Here is a 16,532-nt window from a genome sequence, read left to right as displayed (position 1 = left end):
TGTATACACACAATGTGTTTGTCACCACACATTATATGTGTTCATCGTTCATTAATTTTACCGAAATATAAATCATAACTCCATATTCCAATATCAGTAATAACATTTGATTTAGAATCGTGTTTGAGCTATTTTACATCACTACCTTGTAGTTTATGGCATTCCGTAAATAGTGGACGACTAAGAAGCCTGAGCGTTGTCAAGGAGACGAATGTTCCACCTGATTGGTTAAAGGTCAGTGAGTCTGACTGCAGCCTATCGCCGAGATCAGCTGATTGCTTCGTCCTCTCTGCTGCTAGCGGAACAGCTGGCAGTTATGAGCCCACTTGTCGATTTAACATTATATAATAAGGTAAGTCTATTCATCTTAAGAGTTGTTGTGTGAGAAAGAAGGATTTTGGTGTGTCAATGGTGAAGCTTCGGTGCAAGTAATTATTTTAGCCGTCGAAGCTAATATGCGTCAGTGGTTGAAGCTAACAGTTAAGACTGTATGGACGTTTCCGTTTGTTTACTTCTTAATCGTCTTTTTTGTTGAATATATTAAGCCTAGGAAAATATGTGTTTTCATTAGTTGATATAGTGAGGTATCGAGCGTAATAAATTAAATGTCTGGTGTTGTTTTTGTGTGCGGCCCACTTGGTTAGCTTACAGTGAAGCTAGCATAACGATAATGTGCTGCGTTTTATTAGCTTTTATATGGTGCAGTTTACTCCAGCGACATGTCGACAGCGGTAATACTCTAAAATTTGTGCTTTCACTGTCCATTTAATTCTGAACGTTTTTCTTTTTACTTCATTAAAATATACAATTACCAAGGGTCACAGAATAACGGCAAGAGCAATTACAAAATATACATTTTGAAATAAAATGGCTATCCAATTTGAGTAAAGAGAGCCTAACTTAATAATCATAGGAATCTGCTGTTCATATTCTGTTCTTTGCGAATAGGTGAAGCTTTGGAAAAATTGTAAAACCTGTTATACTCATTCATTCATTTATGTATGTTGTGAGTTTTCACTAGCTGTAAGTCATAGTCATTAAGATATTAAACATTTACAGGGGTATTTAACTTTTGGTTAAGCTTCTGAATTGAATTACTGAAATAAAATAACTTTGGTTATATTCAAATGTGTTACAAAATATATATCTTGAAATAAAATGGCGTAAATAAAGAGTCTAGTTTTTCTCTTTTTTTCTGTTTTATAGAGGTTTCTATTTCAGAAGATTCATAATGAGCAAATGAAAGTCACTACATGATGAGACAATATCAACAAAGACAATTTGGATATCATTAAAACACAATAAATTTACTTTAGCTCAAATACTCATCTGTTTTAGATTATCTCATACACACAAAGCTGTGATCACCTATTTAACATATAATTTAAAGATCTGGGTTAAACTCTCACAGTTGGAGGATATTTTCGGGGTAGTATTATTAATTAGGTTAATTAAGAAAATCCAATTTTTTTTTTAATAAGGTAAAACCGTTTTGGTGTAACTGTAAGTCTGAAAGTGGATAAAACTTATTCATACGTCATCAAAATTATCTTTTGAATTAATTGATAACACTATTAAACCGCAATTAAAGAGCAAACAAGATCTCTTTCTGTAGACCATCTTGCTATTATTCCAAAAAAATTTGTTTTCACAGGAGAAATGGTTTGTATAGTTTGCCGTTTGTGAAAGTTATAATTGATGAGAACGTCACTTTGTGATCTTGTAATGAAAAGCTTGAGCACAGTCTTTAGGAAATGTGTGAGCTGGAATCTGGTTCCATGTGTTATCCTGCAGCTTGTCAGCAGCCACTAAGCAAACAGCTGCTGCTTTACACTAACCAGGCGGCCGTCGTCTGATTAGGAACGCTCTTTTTCTTTGTGCTTTCTTTCACTTTCCAGCTCCTGGCCTTGCTGAGAAACTGAGAGCATCTGGCCAACCGAGCGGAGCGGAAGCGTTGACTGGAGATAAATAATGTCTTATCTCTGAGAATGGGAGGAAGTGGATCCAAAGTCAAAGGTTCTTGGCCTTTCTCAGGCAGCGGAGGGGATTCAGGGGCCGATGGAAACGAGCAATCTGTGGCCCGACTGAAAGGCTCCAGGAATGCAACACCATTTGTGTTCACAAGAAGGAGGTACAGAAAGGTTTTTGTTTTAAATGAACAATTTTTAATCCATTAAATCATTTAAAAACCCAATATTAAAGAAAATTTGACACTTTTTTTTTAATCATATCTAAAGAAATGCTTGTAAATGTCAGCATAAACCTTTTAACCAGAGGATCTCCTTGGAAAAGGTCTAAAGGGGATTTTTAATCATCACAGTAACACTGTTTGATGTACCATTTAAACTTTGCATACAATTAAACATTAAGGTCTCTAAAAGTTCATTATATGTCTGGGTTACACCCCTCTGTATGGGTGTTTTTATGAAGTCATCATTGTTGGCAACTGCAACTTCTCTATATTAGACTGTTATAAGCTGACTGTGTTGTTCTGTCCTGTCTTTGAATTTTCTCTTTATTTTAATGGTTGACACATCAGAGGTGGTGAAACCACTATGACCCAGTAATTAAGTGGATTATTGAGCAAATCCAACAGAACCAATCTGGAGTAATAATCCTAAATCTAAATGAAAATGCCTCATTTTGATTTCGGTGTTAAAACTCTTTGTTTTTTCAGCTCCTTGTACTTCGATGAGGATGGGGATCTAGCCCACGAATTCTACGAAGAGACGGTGGTGACAAAAAACGGCAGGAAAAGGTCGAAGTTGAAAAGGATCCAGAAGAACCTGATTCCACAGGTGAGCGTGGACACACAGCAGCAATTGCCCAGCATGTTTCCTCAGAAACTGCTCCGTTTGTTAATTGGGAAATTGTTAATCTTCCAGGGAATCGTGAAGCTCGATCACCCGTGCATTCATGTAGATTTCCCCATCGTCCTCTGTGAGGGGTGAGGAGTTTCTCAGCTCTGATCTTCTCAAAACTTTACAGCAAAACTTCTACAGACAGACAGAATCGTGGTTAAGTCTGGGAAAATTGTTCTGCTTGGGAAAACATCGAACACTCAGCCTGTATTGTTAAATTGCTCCATTTAAACTGTGGTTACAGATAGTTCTGTTCTCTACTCTCCTTGCTATCACTTTGCAGAAGTGGTGCCGGAAATGGTTTACAAAACATCATCTGACATGTAAGCCATCTTGGAGAAGTATCCACATCGTATTTCCCCTGTGAAGTTTTTTCTTCTTCTTTTGTGCTGGGAGAAACTAAAATGATGTGAAAAGGCTGTAATTGTTTCTGCCTTCGGTGAAACGCTAAACTGTGTGTGTGTGTTAAACTGTACGGTTCTTTTTACATATTGGTTAGACCTGTGGAAGACGGATGGCAGAATGAAGGGTAGCAATAAAAGTGGATTTTTTTTTTTAAAGTTCTTATGCATATGCTCATGTTCTGTATCGTCATGTCTGAGTTTGTCTTAGCTTCTGGAGCTCAGACCTGCACTAGTGAACATAATGTACTGTAAATACTTTCTTAGTTGGAAATACTTGAATAAATGTTTTAATGAACTGAGTTGGGACTCAAATCTTTGCATTAATGCCATTTTTTTAAATTTTGTAATCTACGTCTTGACAGGTTTTTATTTTAGTTTTTTTTTTCCCTTTAAGCTTGGTTCACACTGCAATTATTGCTAAAATCTTTTACCGTGAGAGAATTGTAGGGAAATATTTGGCTGAAAGTTTGAGTCAGCATCTTCGGTCGATCTTTTGGTCTTTGGTCAATTACTAGCTGTGTTTCCCTACAATGCACATTGTGCATTTTGCGCACAAATGTGCCCAAAATGTTGATATTCCACTAATGGAGAAAAAAATTATGGCGTTTCCATTAAATAAGAAATGCAATTTAAATCAAGCGTGAACAAGTTTGTTCACATAATGAGTCGTTAAAACCAGTCTTCATTCTCCATTGTCCACTTCTGATAACATTTGGTTAACAGTTTCATTGTGTTTCCAGTGGGCAAATTTATTTTTGTAATTCCAATTTGCACGATTTTATGGTCAATGGAAACGCAGCTAGTGGGACAAGCTTACTAGCAGTCAGTTTAGCATTCAAATGACCAAACATGACCTGAAAAAAATTACCTGAAATTTCTTGGGAATCTTCTCGCTCTTTTTCAAACTCTGAATCTCATAAAATTATTACTAACGCTCACTTTTGAATTCATCGTTTGGACTCATGAACTAATTTGACACGCAAAACTGCTGTGATGAATTTTGACATCCATTATCTTCTTGGATACGCTTTGTCAAGAGTTACTATTAAGATTTTTAGAATATCAGTCTTGTACAGTTTGGCGAGTTCCAAGTCCGGTACAATTTCTAGACAGATGGGTACACTGGGCTTGTGTACCCAGTGTACCCATCTGGGCCTGGTTCACAACATTGTTGTGAACCAGGACATGGTTCACAACACTGTAGGGTTTATGCAATGCTCTGTTGGCGCTAACGGGACTCAAAATGGGTCAAGTTGAATCCATGCATTTATATTGTTTTGACCAAATTGTGACCCTACAATATGAATGTTTGGGCTGAAATCGAGACACGTCATACTAGACATTTTTTCCCAAACTATTGTCCAGTTTAGTAAAGCTTGATGTTGTTATCAAGGTTTGACATTTTCTCCATTCGTACCTGAGTTATAGCAAGTTATTTGAGCTACTATTGTCTGTCGTCCTCACCCAGTCCATCCATTCTCATCTGACCTCAACAAAAGGACAAAAAGCTGGACTTGTTTTATAACAGGTCATTTTATGTAATATTAGAGATCATTGTGTAGGAAAATCCTCATAAATGAATAGTTTGAGAAATCCTCACATCACCCTGTCTGGCGCCAACAACTGTTGCGTTCAAAGTCACTTCAATCCCCTTTCCATCCTGTTAAAGTTCTCAGTCTGAACGTTGTCTCGTCTAGATGCCTAAGTGGCCACTGAGTGTGTGATGTCAATTAGTTTTGCCTGTGAGAAATACACAAAACACATAAATAATGGAAGCTAGTTTTGCTTGGCTGTCTTTATTTGATCGGCTTGTTTTAAGTCAGAGTTTTGGGGATTCAGAGACGCATTAAGATGTTTTTAAATGACTCCACAAACATTAAAGTAATTTTCTAGGTATTTTTTTGTAATTTCCTTTAAAGCTTTTTTAAATGCTAGCAACTTATCCCACACTCAGGGCCATTTATTTCTTAAAAACCTTTAATTCCAGCAGAACTGATTGAGAATGATGGTGTCTGGTTTGGGAGCCGACTGACCTTTCCCAGAGGCTCCTGCTTCCTTGAAACTGAAAGCCTTGCTTGGATCAAAGCTTGTGCACAACCGCATCGTAGGTTCAATAAGAACAAAGGATTGTGTGCTGGTGTAAGTATTATTGCTTTGCTTTCTTTATGTTTAGTGAATGAAAAAAATAATAAAGTCAATAATAAACACATCTATTATGAAAACATTTTAGCCAAGTACAGCATAATGGCAGTACCGATACAACTTCTACATCCTGAAGCCTGTCTGTTACACAGTCTTACGTTAGCTAAACAGATCAATATGCAATGTGTACCGTATCTGACATACATTAAAGATTTTATTTGACCTGAAAAGGCTTTTTACTAAACTGTAATCGTGTTAGCCACGCTAGCATCAGGCCTAGGGACACTCAAACATTTGCCAACAACAGAAATCATTGGTTTCAAAAATAACCCTCAAAACCACAAATGCCCGACTTACCCAGACTTGCAAGAACAATAGGCATCAGTGATCTTGTCCACGGCTATATTTATGCTGAGGGTGGGAGGATCTACTGTTTTCCTCATCGACCAGTAGCATTTAGCTGTGACGCGCACAATGTTGGAGGCATCGCGTGGCTCAAACACCTTGATGTCGTCCAAAAAAGATGACATGAACTTGTTGGTTCCCCTGTCCATTGTCGTGGCTGATATTTTGTGAAAATCCGGCAGAAATGCTAAACTAATCAACTCAGAAATACTCTGCAGAGAGTCAGTCGAAATGAAAGACGCCATGTTTACATAGAAACTAAGCACCGCGAGGCTTTCCTTGTGAGACCTGCAGCCACGTGGAATTTTAGAGGGCGTTTCTAGGCGGAGCTTGGTAAGGTCCATTGAATGACTGGCAGAGTTGTTATTTACATTTACTTAACTTTTTTGAAAAAGAAAAAAATATATATACTTTTTACTTGAATAATTTTATTATGAAGTATCGCTATTTTTACTTTATTTCAGGATATTCTACCCACTGTGAGCAACTTCACTGAATGAGGAACAAACATGTTCTAACTAACCAAAAATTAAAACATGTTTAATGTTTTAATTAAAACATGTTTAATTAAACATTAAACCTACAGTTTAACCTGCAGTTTTTAAAGTTTCATTCGTTTTTTATTGAAAGAAACTGATTTGGGAAAAATGCTCTTTTGCCTGATTTTGTTATTTTTTGTTGCTTTTATGAATTATCATTTTTGTCCTTAAAATGCCGACATTGGCACTTAACCTTGTATTTTGGTCCATATGAAAATTTAATTTTTAAACATTAAATGATTAATAATTTGATCAGTTACTCAGAACTTGAGTATACCAAATACTTTTTTTTACTCTTGCTTGCGTAATTTCTTGGATGACTACTTTTTACTTTTTTTTAAATTATTTTTAGGTTGATCCGGAGTGAAGTGAAGGCTGCAAACTTTGTGTTGTGCAGCGTTAGCTTTAACTGGTAGTGACAAATATTTACAAGCCACCATCTTCTTAATTCAGGATCGCTTGGAAATTAATGAAATCTTAAAAGCCCATTATATTAGGAAGACAACAATGTTCATAGTATTGCTTTTTTTGCATCTAAAATACGACTTAGTCTTTTCTAGCAGTCATGGTAACTCAAAGCGGAAACAAGTGAGCCGCATTAGCTCCTGGAGATGTGACGTCAACACCGTAGGTGCAAAAAACCCACTGTAGTCCAAACAGCAACAGGAAAAAAAAAACAGATACGAGATGTCAGTTACTGGTTGCTATGGTAACCTTCAACAATCAAGAGCAGCGAAACCTAACTTGAATGTCAGGAGAAAATAACTTTTTTGGACGAAAAAAGTCTGCACTTCGGCTGCACAGTGGCGCAGTTGGTAGAGCTGTTCCCTTGCAGCAAGAAGGTTCTGGGTTCGATTCCCGGCCCCGGTCTTTCTGCATGGAGTTTGCATGTTCTCCCTGTGCATGCGTGGGTTTTCTCCGGGTACTCCGGTTTCCTCCCACAGTCCAAAAACATGACTGTCAGGTTAATTGGTCTGTCTAAATTGCCCCTAAGTGTGTGTGTGTGTGTCCTGTGTGTCTCTGTGTTGCCCTGCGACAGACTGGCGACCTATCGAGGGTGACCCCATCTCTCGCCCGAAACGTTAGCTGGAGATGGGCACCAGCAACTCTCCCGACCCCACTAAGGGACAAGGGTACAAGAAAATGGATGGTTGGACGAAAAAAGTACGGTTTGTCCCCTTAGCCACACTTTGGACACTCCTGGTTTAAACAATCACGTCATAAAACAATCACGTCATAAAATCTAGTTAACGCTTTCCTACCACTAGATGGCAGCAAAAAGCTACTCCTCCTGAGACATGAACCGTGTGGTTTTGTGTTCACTCACATGAACACCACCGTTATCACGTTTTCTCTTTATCTAGTGATAACTTTGTTAAAGCAAGATATCCAGAATACAAAGGTTGGATTTATGTGATCTGAGTGCAAAGAGATATGACGTGTTTCAGGTGGTTACCAGTTGGCTGAGGATCAAACTTTAATGGTAATGTAAATATATATTTCTGTGTGCGTGCTGAGTTTCCACAATAAAAGGGTAGGGCTTCCTCTGCAGCCCTACCCTGGTGTCTGTAATTGAGTGGAATGTGGTTGGGTGCGTTCTTGGGTCAGAGGTCAGTCACTTTGATGTGTTTCCTCTCCGCTCCTGTTTTGAAGTTTTGCTGCAAGTTCCCCCTCCACCATAAGGATGAGGCATAGAAGTTATGAACCTCGTGAAAGTGACAACGTGAAGCACTGTTCTGACCTGTGGAATGTGTTCCCTGATGTATACAATGTGAGCGTAAAGTGGGGAAGGGGGAATCGTCCATGTGAATGTGGAGATGAGAGTCAGAGAGTCGGTCGTCATGAATTATCTGCAGTCCTCGAAAAAGTACGGAAATGTGCTTCGAATTATAAAGAGTGAAAAAGGAGACACCGCTTTCCTAGAAGTATGTAGGCTGAAGCGGTTTAAAGTGAAACATCTGTGAGTGCTGTTGCTGATGAATTATGTTGCAATATATATATCTTACACAGCACATTTGAATGAGAGGGAGCTGAAAAAACTATTTCTCAGAAACAGTTCTGCTTATTAGAGTAACTTAATAAAGGAATAGTTCATCATTTTATACTGGAGGTTCTGTTGAAAAACTATTTACAAGTTTCTTATTAATGCTTTATAGCGCTTAAATGTTTCAAGTAATTGAACAATATCCATCCATCCATTTTCTATACACCCTTGTCCCTTAGTCCGGTCGGGAGGTACAGGTGCCTATCTCCAGCGAACGTTTTGGGCGAGAGGTGGGGTCACCCTGGACAGGTCGCCAGTCTATGCTAATTTTTAGTATGGGTTCCAACCGACGGGCACACTTTGGCAGGTCCCGTTTATATTACTTCAGAAATTTTCTAGTTTATTGTAATGCTCTGCTCCTTGTGCCTTTGGATTCGTTCCCTTCTTGATTTATTGTTTCCCTGTGTCTCAGTTCGTCTCCTGTGTTTATCGTTCACCTTCCTCAGCTGGCCAGTTTGCTCCTCTTCACAGCTGTTCTTTTCCACCTGATTTTCCTCTGTCTGTCTCAGCTGTTCCCCATTTTCCTTTGATTAGTCCTCCTTCCATGTTTTGTCTGCAGGTACTTTTATATTTTCAGTTTTTTATGCTAATTCAGATTTCTTTTCTGCATTTTATTCCAGCTTCAAAGTCACATTACATTATACCATTGGAAAAGAAATTGAGTTTTACTCAAGTCTGGTTATTGCCATGTTTATTAGATCAAGAAACCGCTTAAATAGAACCTGTCTGGTGAGATGAAGTAGGCTACTAAAGCCTTAAATCCAACACATCGAGCCCTAAGTTAAAGAAATTCAAGAACGAGAAAAAGAGAAAAATAGTCTTTGAGACTCCAGTGAACTACAGTGAGAACCGATATTCACAAATAGGGAAAAGATAAAACAATTGTCAACCTTTCCAGCAGTTGGCATAAAACTACGGAGCCCCTAAGCCTAAGGGGACATGGAGAAAAAAAGAAAAGAAGAGAAATCCCGACTTACTTTCTTGACATCCCGACTTAGTTTCTCGAGGTCCCACGAAATGTTTGAAAAATTATGAGTTACTTTTTTTTGGCGGGAAAGGCATTTTTTATGTGGTAAAGTGTGTCTACATAGTTCATGGAGGACGACTTATATCATTTTCTGCGGTCCAGAGATGTACCAGAGGAGAATATCATGCAAGTGCAAAGAGACAAAAGTAATTTCTCCGTCTGAGACTTCTTGCCTGCCTCAGTTGCCACCCCTTGGGGATCCAATTCCTTCAACTCCATGCGCACATCTTCTTTTCTCACACAAAGTCCATGCTCTCTGCATTTAGCGTGCATCCATCGGTAACCATGAAGCTGTCCATAGGACTGCAGCTGGTTATTAATGAATTCAACCAAATCTCTGCCAGTCGGAATAGGACTTGCGCCGAATGAGTCCCTGCTCACTGAAAACTCTCTTCAGATGTCCCTCACTTATACAAAAACCATGTCTGCTGTCAAGCACTGATTTGATGTGTTTATACTCAAGCCCAAGCTCGAAATAAAAATCTGTATATCTACCCCATGGGTGTGTGTCCTCCATTACTGTGATTATGTCATTATGTTCTGATTCTGATTCGGATAAAGTTTCTCGGGATCTCGAGAAAAAAAAAAGTCGGGATCTCGAGAAAGTAAGTTGGGATTTCTATTTTTTTTTCTCTATATATATATACATCTATATATATGCTCCGTATATACTGTATATAGGGCTCAGTATAAAACCTCTGAAGCCTCTTGCCTAAAATAAAAAAATAGATAAATAGGAAACTATAATCCCTTTCACAAAGAGAAAACAAATCTGGCAATTTAAGACATTTATTTACCTTTTTAGCACTCAATATTGTAACAGCTCAATTATCTTCTTTCCATTCTGAATGTAGTTATAATATGAAACAGTTGTTGTTATTGTCGTTTATTTATTTAAATGGACAATACGCATCATAAAATATGTCAGAGTTAGCCATAAAGGCTAGTTTATATCTGTTGTACCTCAAGGTAAAATCAATATAAATACAATATGACATTGTAAAAAATCTACAAGCTTTTACCCGTTAATAATAATAATAATAATAATAATAATAATAATAATAATAATAATAATAACAATAATAATAATAATACCTTATGGCCCAAAAGTTCACCACAATACAAACAATACATAAAAAAACCCAAAAATATAAATAAGAATCAAGAACATGAGCCACACTTTTAAGTTAGTAGAAAATGATTGAAAACACTAAGACGTTCACTAAAATGAGTTCTGACCAAATGTACTGTTCAAACGCCTTTAGTACCACTTTATAATACAACTCCTCTTATAGTTATGTTATTCATTAATCTTAGACACTTTGTAAATCATTAATAGCTGGTTATTATGCATTAATTAAGAGTGAAGACACAAAATCTACCAGTTTCTTGCCAAGTAGAAATTGGCAAGAAACTGCCCATAAACCCATATGATAGGTTTATGGGTTATAAAAACATGTTCTTTACATTTTTTCCATGAAATCACCCATATTTTATCTGGAGTTGTTATAGTAAACATTTCAGACTACCTTGAAGCACAATAAGCATTTGTAGACTTAGTTTTTAGCATACAGTTTCCTTCTTATCCTGAATAAAGCCATAATAAACAGTTATTAATTGTATTTATAGATTAATGGATAACATATTGTAAAGTGGTACTGTGCCTTTTCATAAAGCATTATCTATCTGAGCAATGTTTTAACTAACTTTTCCAAAACAGCAAGGTTCCAGTAAATAAAACAGATGTTTTAATGTTAAAATCTATTTGCCGCTGTGGGAGTGACAAAGATTTGGGTCCAGGTTTACCCAAAAGGCAATGAGATTTACAGTGTTTAGGAAACACAGTAACAGTGGCACTGTGCACTTCCATTTTCCCTCCCATTGTTTTCGCTTCCTGACATTCACTTGTTCCTGCTGATGTAAAGTCAGGAGCTTGAAGTCAAAGGGAAGCTGACACCAGAGGAAAACGGAGGCGAATCTCTGTTCCTTTCCTCCCTCTTTGTCCTCAATCATGCGGTCGCCCGCGTTCTAGATTTCCCTTAACCTCTCTGCAGAGAAAAAGAGCATGAGGGACAAACTGATGACATGGTGAGGTGAGTCAGCAGAGCTCGGAGGATAAGCAGAGGAACTCACCCTGACAGGGAAAACAGCATCTTCCTGCGTCAAAGCTACCCTGGTCATGTGTTCAGACATCACAAGTAACACTCCTTTGACACAAGCTGAGCCTTGACCTCTGACCAGAAACGTTGAAACAGCAGCACTTTAAATAATCTTTTACCATCTACGCCAGAGGTGTCAAAGTCATTTTCATTTTGACAATATCAAGATCAGAAATTTTCTCTTGGATCGGTTGTGCCAGAATGTATTAATAAAACTCATTAAAGGGGGCCGATTATATTTCCTTAAAGACATTAAAATAGGTTTATGGGTTATAAAAACATGTTAATTAATTTTTTAAAATAAAATCATTCTTAGATAATGAGATTTTAGTCTGTTCTGCCTTTTCTGAGCTCCATTCAGAATGAGCTGTTGTTGAGCATCTTGTCACTTTAAATTCAAATGAGCTGCTGATGGCCACAACTCAAAACTCAAAGTTTAACTCGGATGTGAAAATGACTGCAAACTGATGCGCAGCTATACATGTATCTTTGCTAGGCAGGAGTGGAGCCTCCTGCACAACCAACAAGAATGCAGCAAGTGGTTTCTGGATGGTAAGTCAACAACAAAAGACTTATCTTTTCCAGCAGCCATTGTACAGCGCATACAGTGGTAAGACCAGCCAAGCAAATGGGCTGGAGCTTCGCTTTCACTGGGGTTGCTAGGTAACAGGCTGGACTTCGCTGAGGTTCGTAGGTGAGGGGCAGTGCCTGCTTATTTGTGACGTTACATTATTGAGATTTTGAAATGGCTTTAAAAAAAAAAAGATAAAAAACATTAACTTATTGCCAAAACCAGTTCTGTTTTTTTAAAGGGTTTTCGCTGTTTTCAGAAGCAATAGAAACCCAAATTGAAGTACAAAAAGTGCACTTCAATTGCACTTTTTGGCAGTGATACGCCACCTTTAACAAGCCATTAAAAATATTAATAAATAGCTGTCTTTGCATTCTATAAGTACTAAAACTATTTACATTTTTTTTAACATTAACCATTCTCTGTGAAATTTGGTGATTGTTTTTGTAATTTTTTGCAATCAAAAAGATTTTGCGGTGCTAGTTTAAAGATTTTGCAACATTTGCGCTTTGTATGTCATTAAGTGTAACTTTTTGTTACTCAATGAGGACTACAACTTTACACCCAGAAAAGCTGAAGTAAGCTATACTGCCACCTGCAGGCGGGAGTTAGAAGTCACCTAAACTTGATGTTTTTGATCATTTCTGCAGAGAATGTTCATTAAACTCACAAATAAAAACAAAAAACAGAGGGACTAATCAATGTAATTTAGGGTCTGGAGTCCAGAGGGCCACATAAAAATATGTGGTGGGCCAGATTAAAAATCTAAAAGGCAAACAAGCTCTAGCTGCTCATTTAATTCAGTGGTTTCAGACGTCCTCTGTCCCCATCCATATCTGCTGTACTTGGCAGCAAGACAGCATGTGGTACTTGGGTACTTCAGTGAGTCATTGCCTCTGGCTGTCATCACATGCCGGCAGGCAGCAGTGACATCTGCATACCAGATGCCTTGTGTACCCACTGTCTGAAGTGTGCTCAAAGCGCTTGTGGAAAAACACAGCCACGAACACAGCTTGAATAAAAGCAAAAGGCCTGCATACAATTTTTCACTCGACTGAACAGAATGACTGCTTGCGCATTCGTCTATGTTTTAAATACACAGCCAACACTGATGTTTCACCACTGGTTTTAGGGTTAGGCATTACTTTTAGTGCTGCTGCCAGATGTCTCTCAATATCTTTAAGTGCAATTTCCTTCCTTGAAGTTTTATCTAAGGGTTTTTTTTCAGTTTGTGCTCGAAAGGAAACTGCTGCACTTTAACTCCTTCATGAGGACAGATGTGAGTTTTTCACACTCTTTGATTTTTACAAGTAAAACCTAGTTTAAATTCAAATTATCTACTTTACCGAAGAGGAAATAAACATGGGGACACTCTTGGATTTTAGTGCACTTGAAGTATTAAAAGGTATTTGTGAAACCATGCACTTTAAAGAGGTTCCAAGGACATTTGGAAAAGAAAGAGGCCCTCAGCAACACAGGTTCTCCACTATACATTAAAGCTGCAGTACCCTTTTTTCATATTTGTTGAAAATGTCTTTATGTTGTGAAGGTACACTGCAAAAACACAACATCTTACTAAGCAATTTTGGTCTAGTTTCTGGTGCAAATATCTTAGTAAACTTGAAATAAGTTAAACTAACTTAAAAGTAACTTTTCAGTGAGATACAGAGGCTTGTTTTAAGTGAATAATTTCTTAATATTAATGAAAAAACACTAGTTCTATTGGCAGATAAATTAGCTTAAAACATGGGAAAAATGTCTTGTTATATATTTTTGCTAAAAAAGTTACTTGTAAGTTAGTTTCATTTTATTTCAAGAATAGTAAGATATTTTCACTAGAAACTAAATCAGAAATACACAAGCAGATTCTGCAGAGTTAAATCAACTCAATGCCGAGTTTATTTGGTCCTTATCTGAATTGGTGTTAATTTAACTCTTTCAGAGTTATTTTAACAAGAAATGTAGTAATTGTAACACTTGTAATAGTTCTAACTACTCAAACTGTTGTTGAAATAACTCTGTAAGAGTTAAATTAATGTCAATTCTGAAAAGGACCAATTCTGAAACTCTGCAGGATTTGCTGTGTACTTCATAGGTTTTGTGTACCTAGCGGTAGGTTGTTTCTACACCTTTAGTACATTTAGCAGCACGTTCACAAAATTGATTGACAGTGCTAAAACCTTCCTCCTGGCTCTGATAGGTTGATTTTTGTTGGGAGGAGTGCATATCTTCAGACAGTAACAGCAGCTAGTAGAAGGAGGAGGTGGCCGACCTTTTCACAGATTATCTGCCTCATAATATACAGTCCCCCCATGGTGATATTTTAACAAATAAATAAAAAACATGTATTTTTATAAACGTTTTGCACTGCAGCTTTAGCAGTGGATATGAGGTACTTTTCCATGTGTTTAGCTGGTCACACCCAGCTGAAGGTCAATATTAGTCTAATCTGATCAAAAGACATTGTCTCTGTAGCGTTAAGCAAACGTCTTGTGTTTATTTTGTGATGGTGGAACAGAAAAGACTTTTCATGTTGTATCTTCAATGTGGACCATGTAAAACGTTGCTATGGAGAACTGCAACCCAAGATGCCTCCTTTGACTTCTCAACAGTGGACTTTGGATTTGATATTGCTGACTGGAGCCATGGGCCAGTCTGACTTCAGGACATTGTGAAAACATTTATAGATTACAATTAATGTGCATCTAATACATCCACTGGTATGTAGAATTTGCATGCATCAGACTTGAAATATGATAGCAAACCAAATATTCATCACGCCCATATTTCTTTACTATTGTATTGCACACATTGATAGATGGGATTCTGCTGATTATTCAACTTTCTTGTAACCAAATCTCCAGATTTATGAAGATTAATGCATGTCTGCATTATTGAATGGCCTGTTCAAACTTCCCATCTTGAGAAGTTTCTAAGAGAAATGAAGTGTAGAATCAGGAGGTCTTTTATTTCAAAATAAATATTTCTCAGAACTCTGGTCAACTTGTCGCCTGAGCCAGTCTCTATTTCTGTGCCACACTTCGACACATTTCACCAGAGAAGCGCTGCGGTGGCAGCTGCCCTGCTCCTTTTTTACTCAAATATGTGACAGAAAAATCTTTCTGTGTTTTAAAATTGTTTCTCTGACTGCTTGTGACACCCTCAGGTTGTGAAGCCCTGGGCAGGGAGCCACATCGCTTATATCAAACTAAAGGAAAAAAACATGAATGCAAGACTCATAATATGCATGTAATAATTAATTTGAAAGGTATTTATGGAGGATTTAGATAAATATATTAACATTTTTACTTACAGAAAGACATAGGGGTGACAGGCTAATAAAAACACAAATATTTAAGATTATAATATTACATTAGGCCAATAAAAATCATTACAGAAATATAGGCTTCATAAACATTTGTTTAAAACCTGCTTAATGGTTGTTATTTTCCAGTAGTAATTTTAACAAACGGGCCTCATAGGAATGAATATTATACTTCTTGGATGTGACTGTAGATGGGTTTGAAGTTGTCATGCAAAATGATTAACTGCTGTAATTACAGAAAGGGATTAAAGCAACAGAAAACCAACCATTATTTATTTAGAACAATATTTATGAGACGCTGTTAAGCCTCTTATTAGTTTCTAAACTTTCATTGTTTGTGGTGAGAATAAAGGCTTTAATTATCTATTTCAAGCAGAGGGAAGCAATTTGGGCCTTATTGATGTTTCCATGCATGAAGTGATTATGTTTTCACAATGCACCAATCTGAATAGTGTACTGTAATATTCTACATGATTATGACTAAGCATCTATGTATCTGATGTTCTGGATAAATTAAGTGTTTTTAATTGAGCTGGAATTAACTTTTAACCTTTCATGTACAGTCATGGCCAAAAGTTTTGAGAATGACACAAATATTATATTTTCACATGATCTGCTGCCCTCTGGTTTTCATGTGTGTATGTCAGATGTTTTCATCACATACAGAAATACAATTGCAATCATATTATGAGTAACAAAAGCTTTTATTGACAGAATGAGTTAATGCAGCAAGTCAATATGTACAGTGTTGACCCCTCTTCTTCAGGACCTCTGCAATTCTCCCTGGCATGCTCTCAATCAACTTCTGGACCAAATCCTGATAGCAGTCCATTCTTGCACAATCAATGATCGCATTTTGTCAGAATTCCTAGGTTTTTGTTTGTCCACCCGTCTCTCGATGATTGACCACAAGTTTTCAATGGGATTAAGATCTGGGGTGTTTCCAGGCCATGGACCCAAAATCTCTATGTTTTGTTCCCTGAGCCAGTTAGTTATCACCTTTGCTTTATGGCAAGGTGCTCCATCATGCTGGAAAAGGCATTGTTCATCACCAA

At 37.3% G+C, this 16,532-nt stretch overlaps 1 protein-coding gene across 1 annotated transcript; it reads left to right on the top strand.

The window, feature by feature from the left end:
* The first annotated feature begins 227 nt into the window (after positions 1-227).
* On the top strand, positions 228-3,564 carry tusc2a (tumor suppressor 2, mitochondrial calcium regulator a). Its single transcript, XM_008408656.2, has 4 exons — positions 228-352; positions 1,899-2,131; positions 2,678-2,798; positions 2,886-3,564. Exons 2-4 carry the CDS (start codon positions 1,989-1,991, stop codon positions 2,949-2,951), a joined length of 330 nt encoding a protein of 109 aa, XP_008406878.1. The 5' UTR covers positions 228-352; positions 1,899-1,988; the 3' UTR covers positions 2,952-3,564.
* Positions 3,565-16,532: the final 12,968 nt, after the last annotated feature.

Source organism: Poecilia reticulata, linkage group LG5 (genome assembly GCF_000633615.1).
Source record: "Poecilia reticulata strain Guanapo linkage group LG5, Guppy_female_1.0+MT, whole genome shotgun sequence".
NCBI classification, from domain to species: Eukaryota; Metazoa; Chordata; class Actinopteri; order Cyprinodontiformes; family Poeciliidae; genus Poecilia; species Poecilia reticulata.
This window is presented reverse-complemented; position numbering and strand designations above follow the sequence as displayed.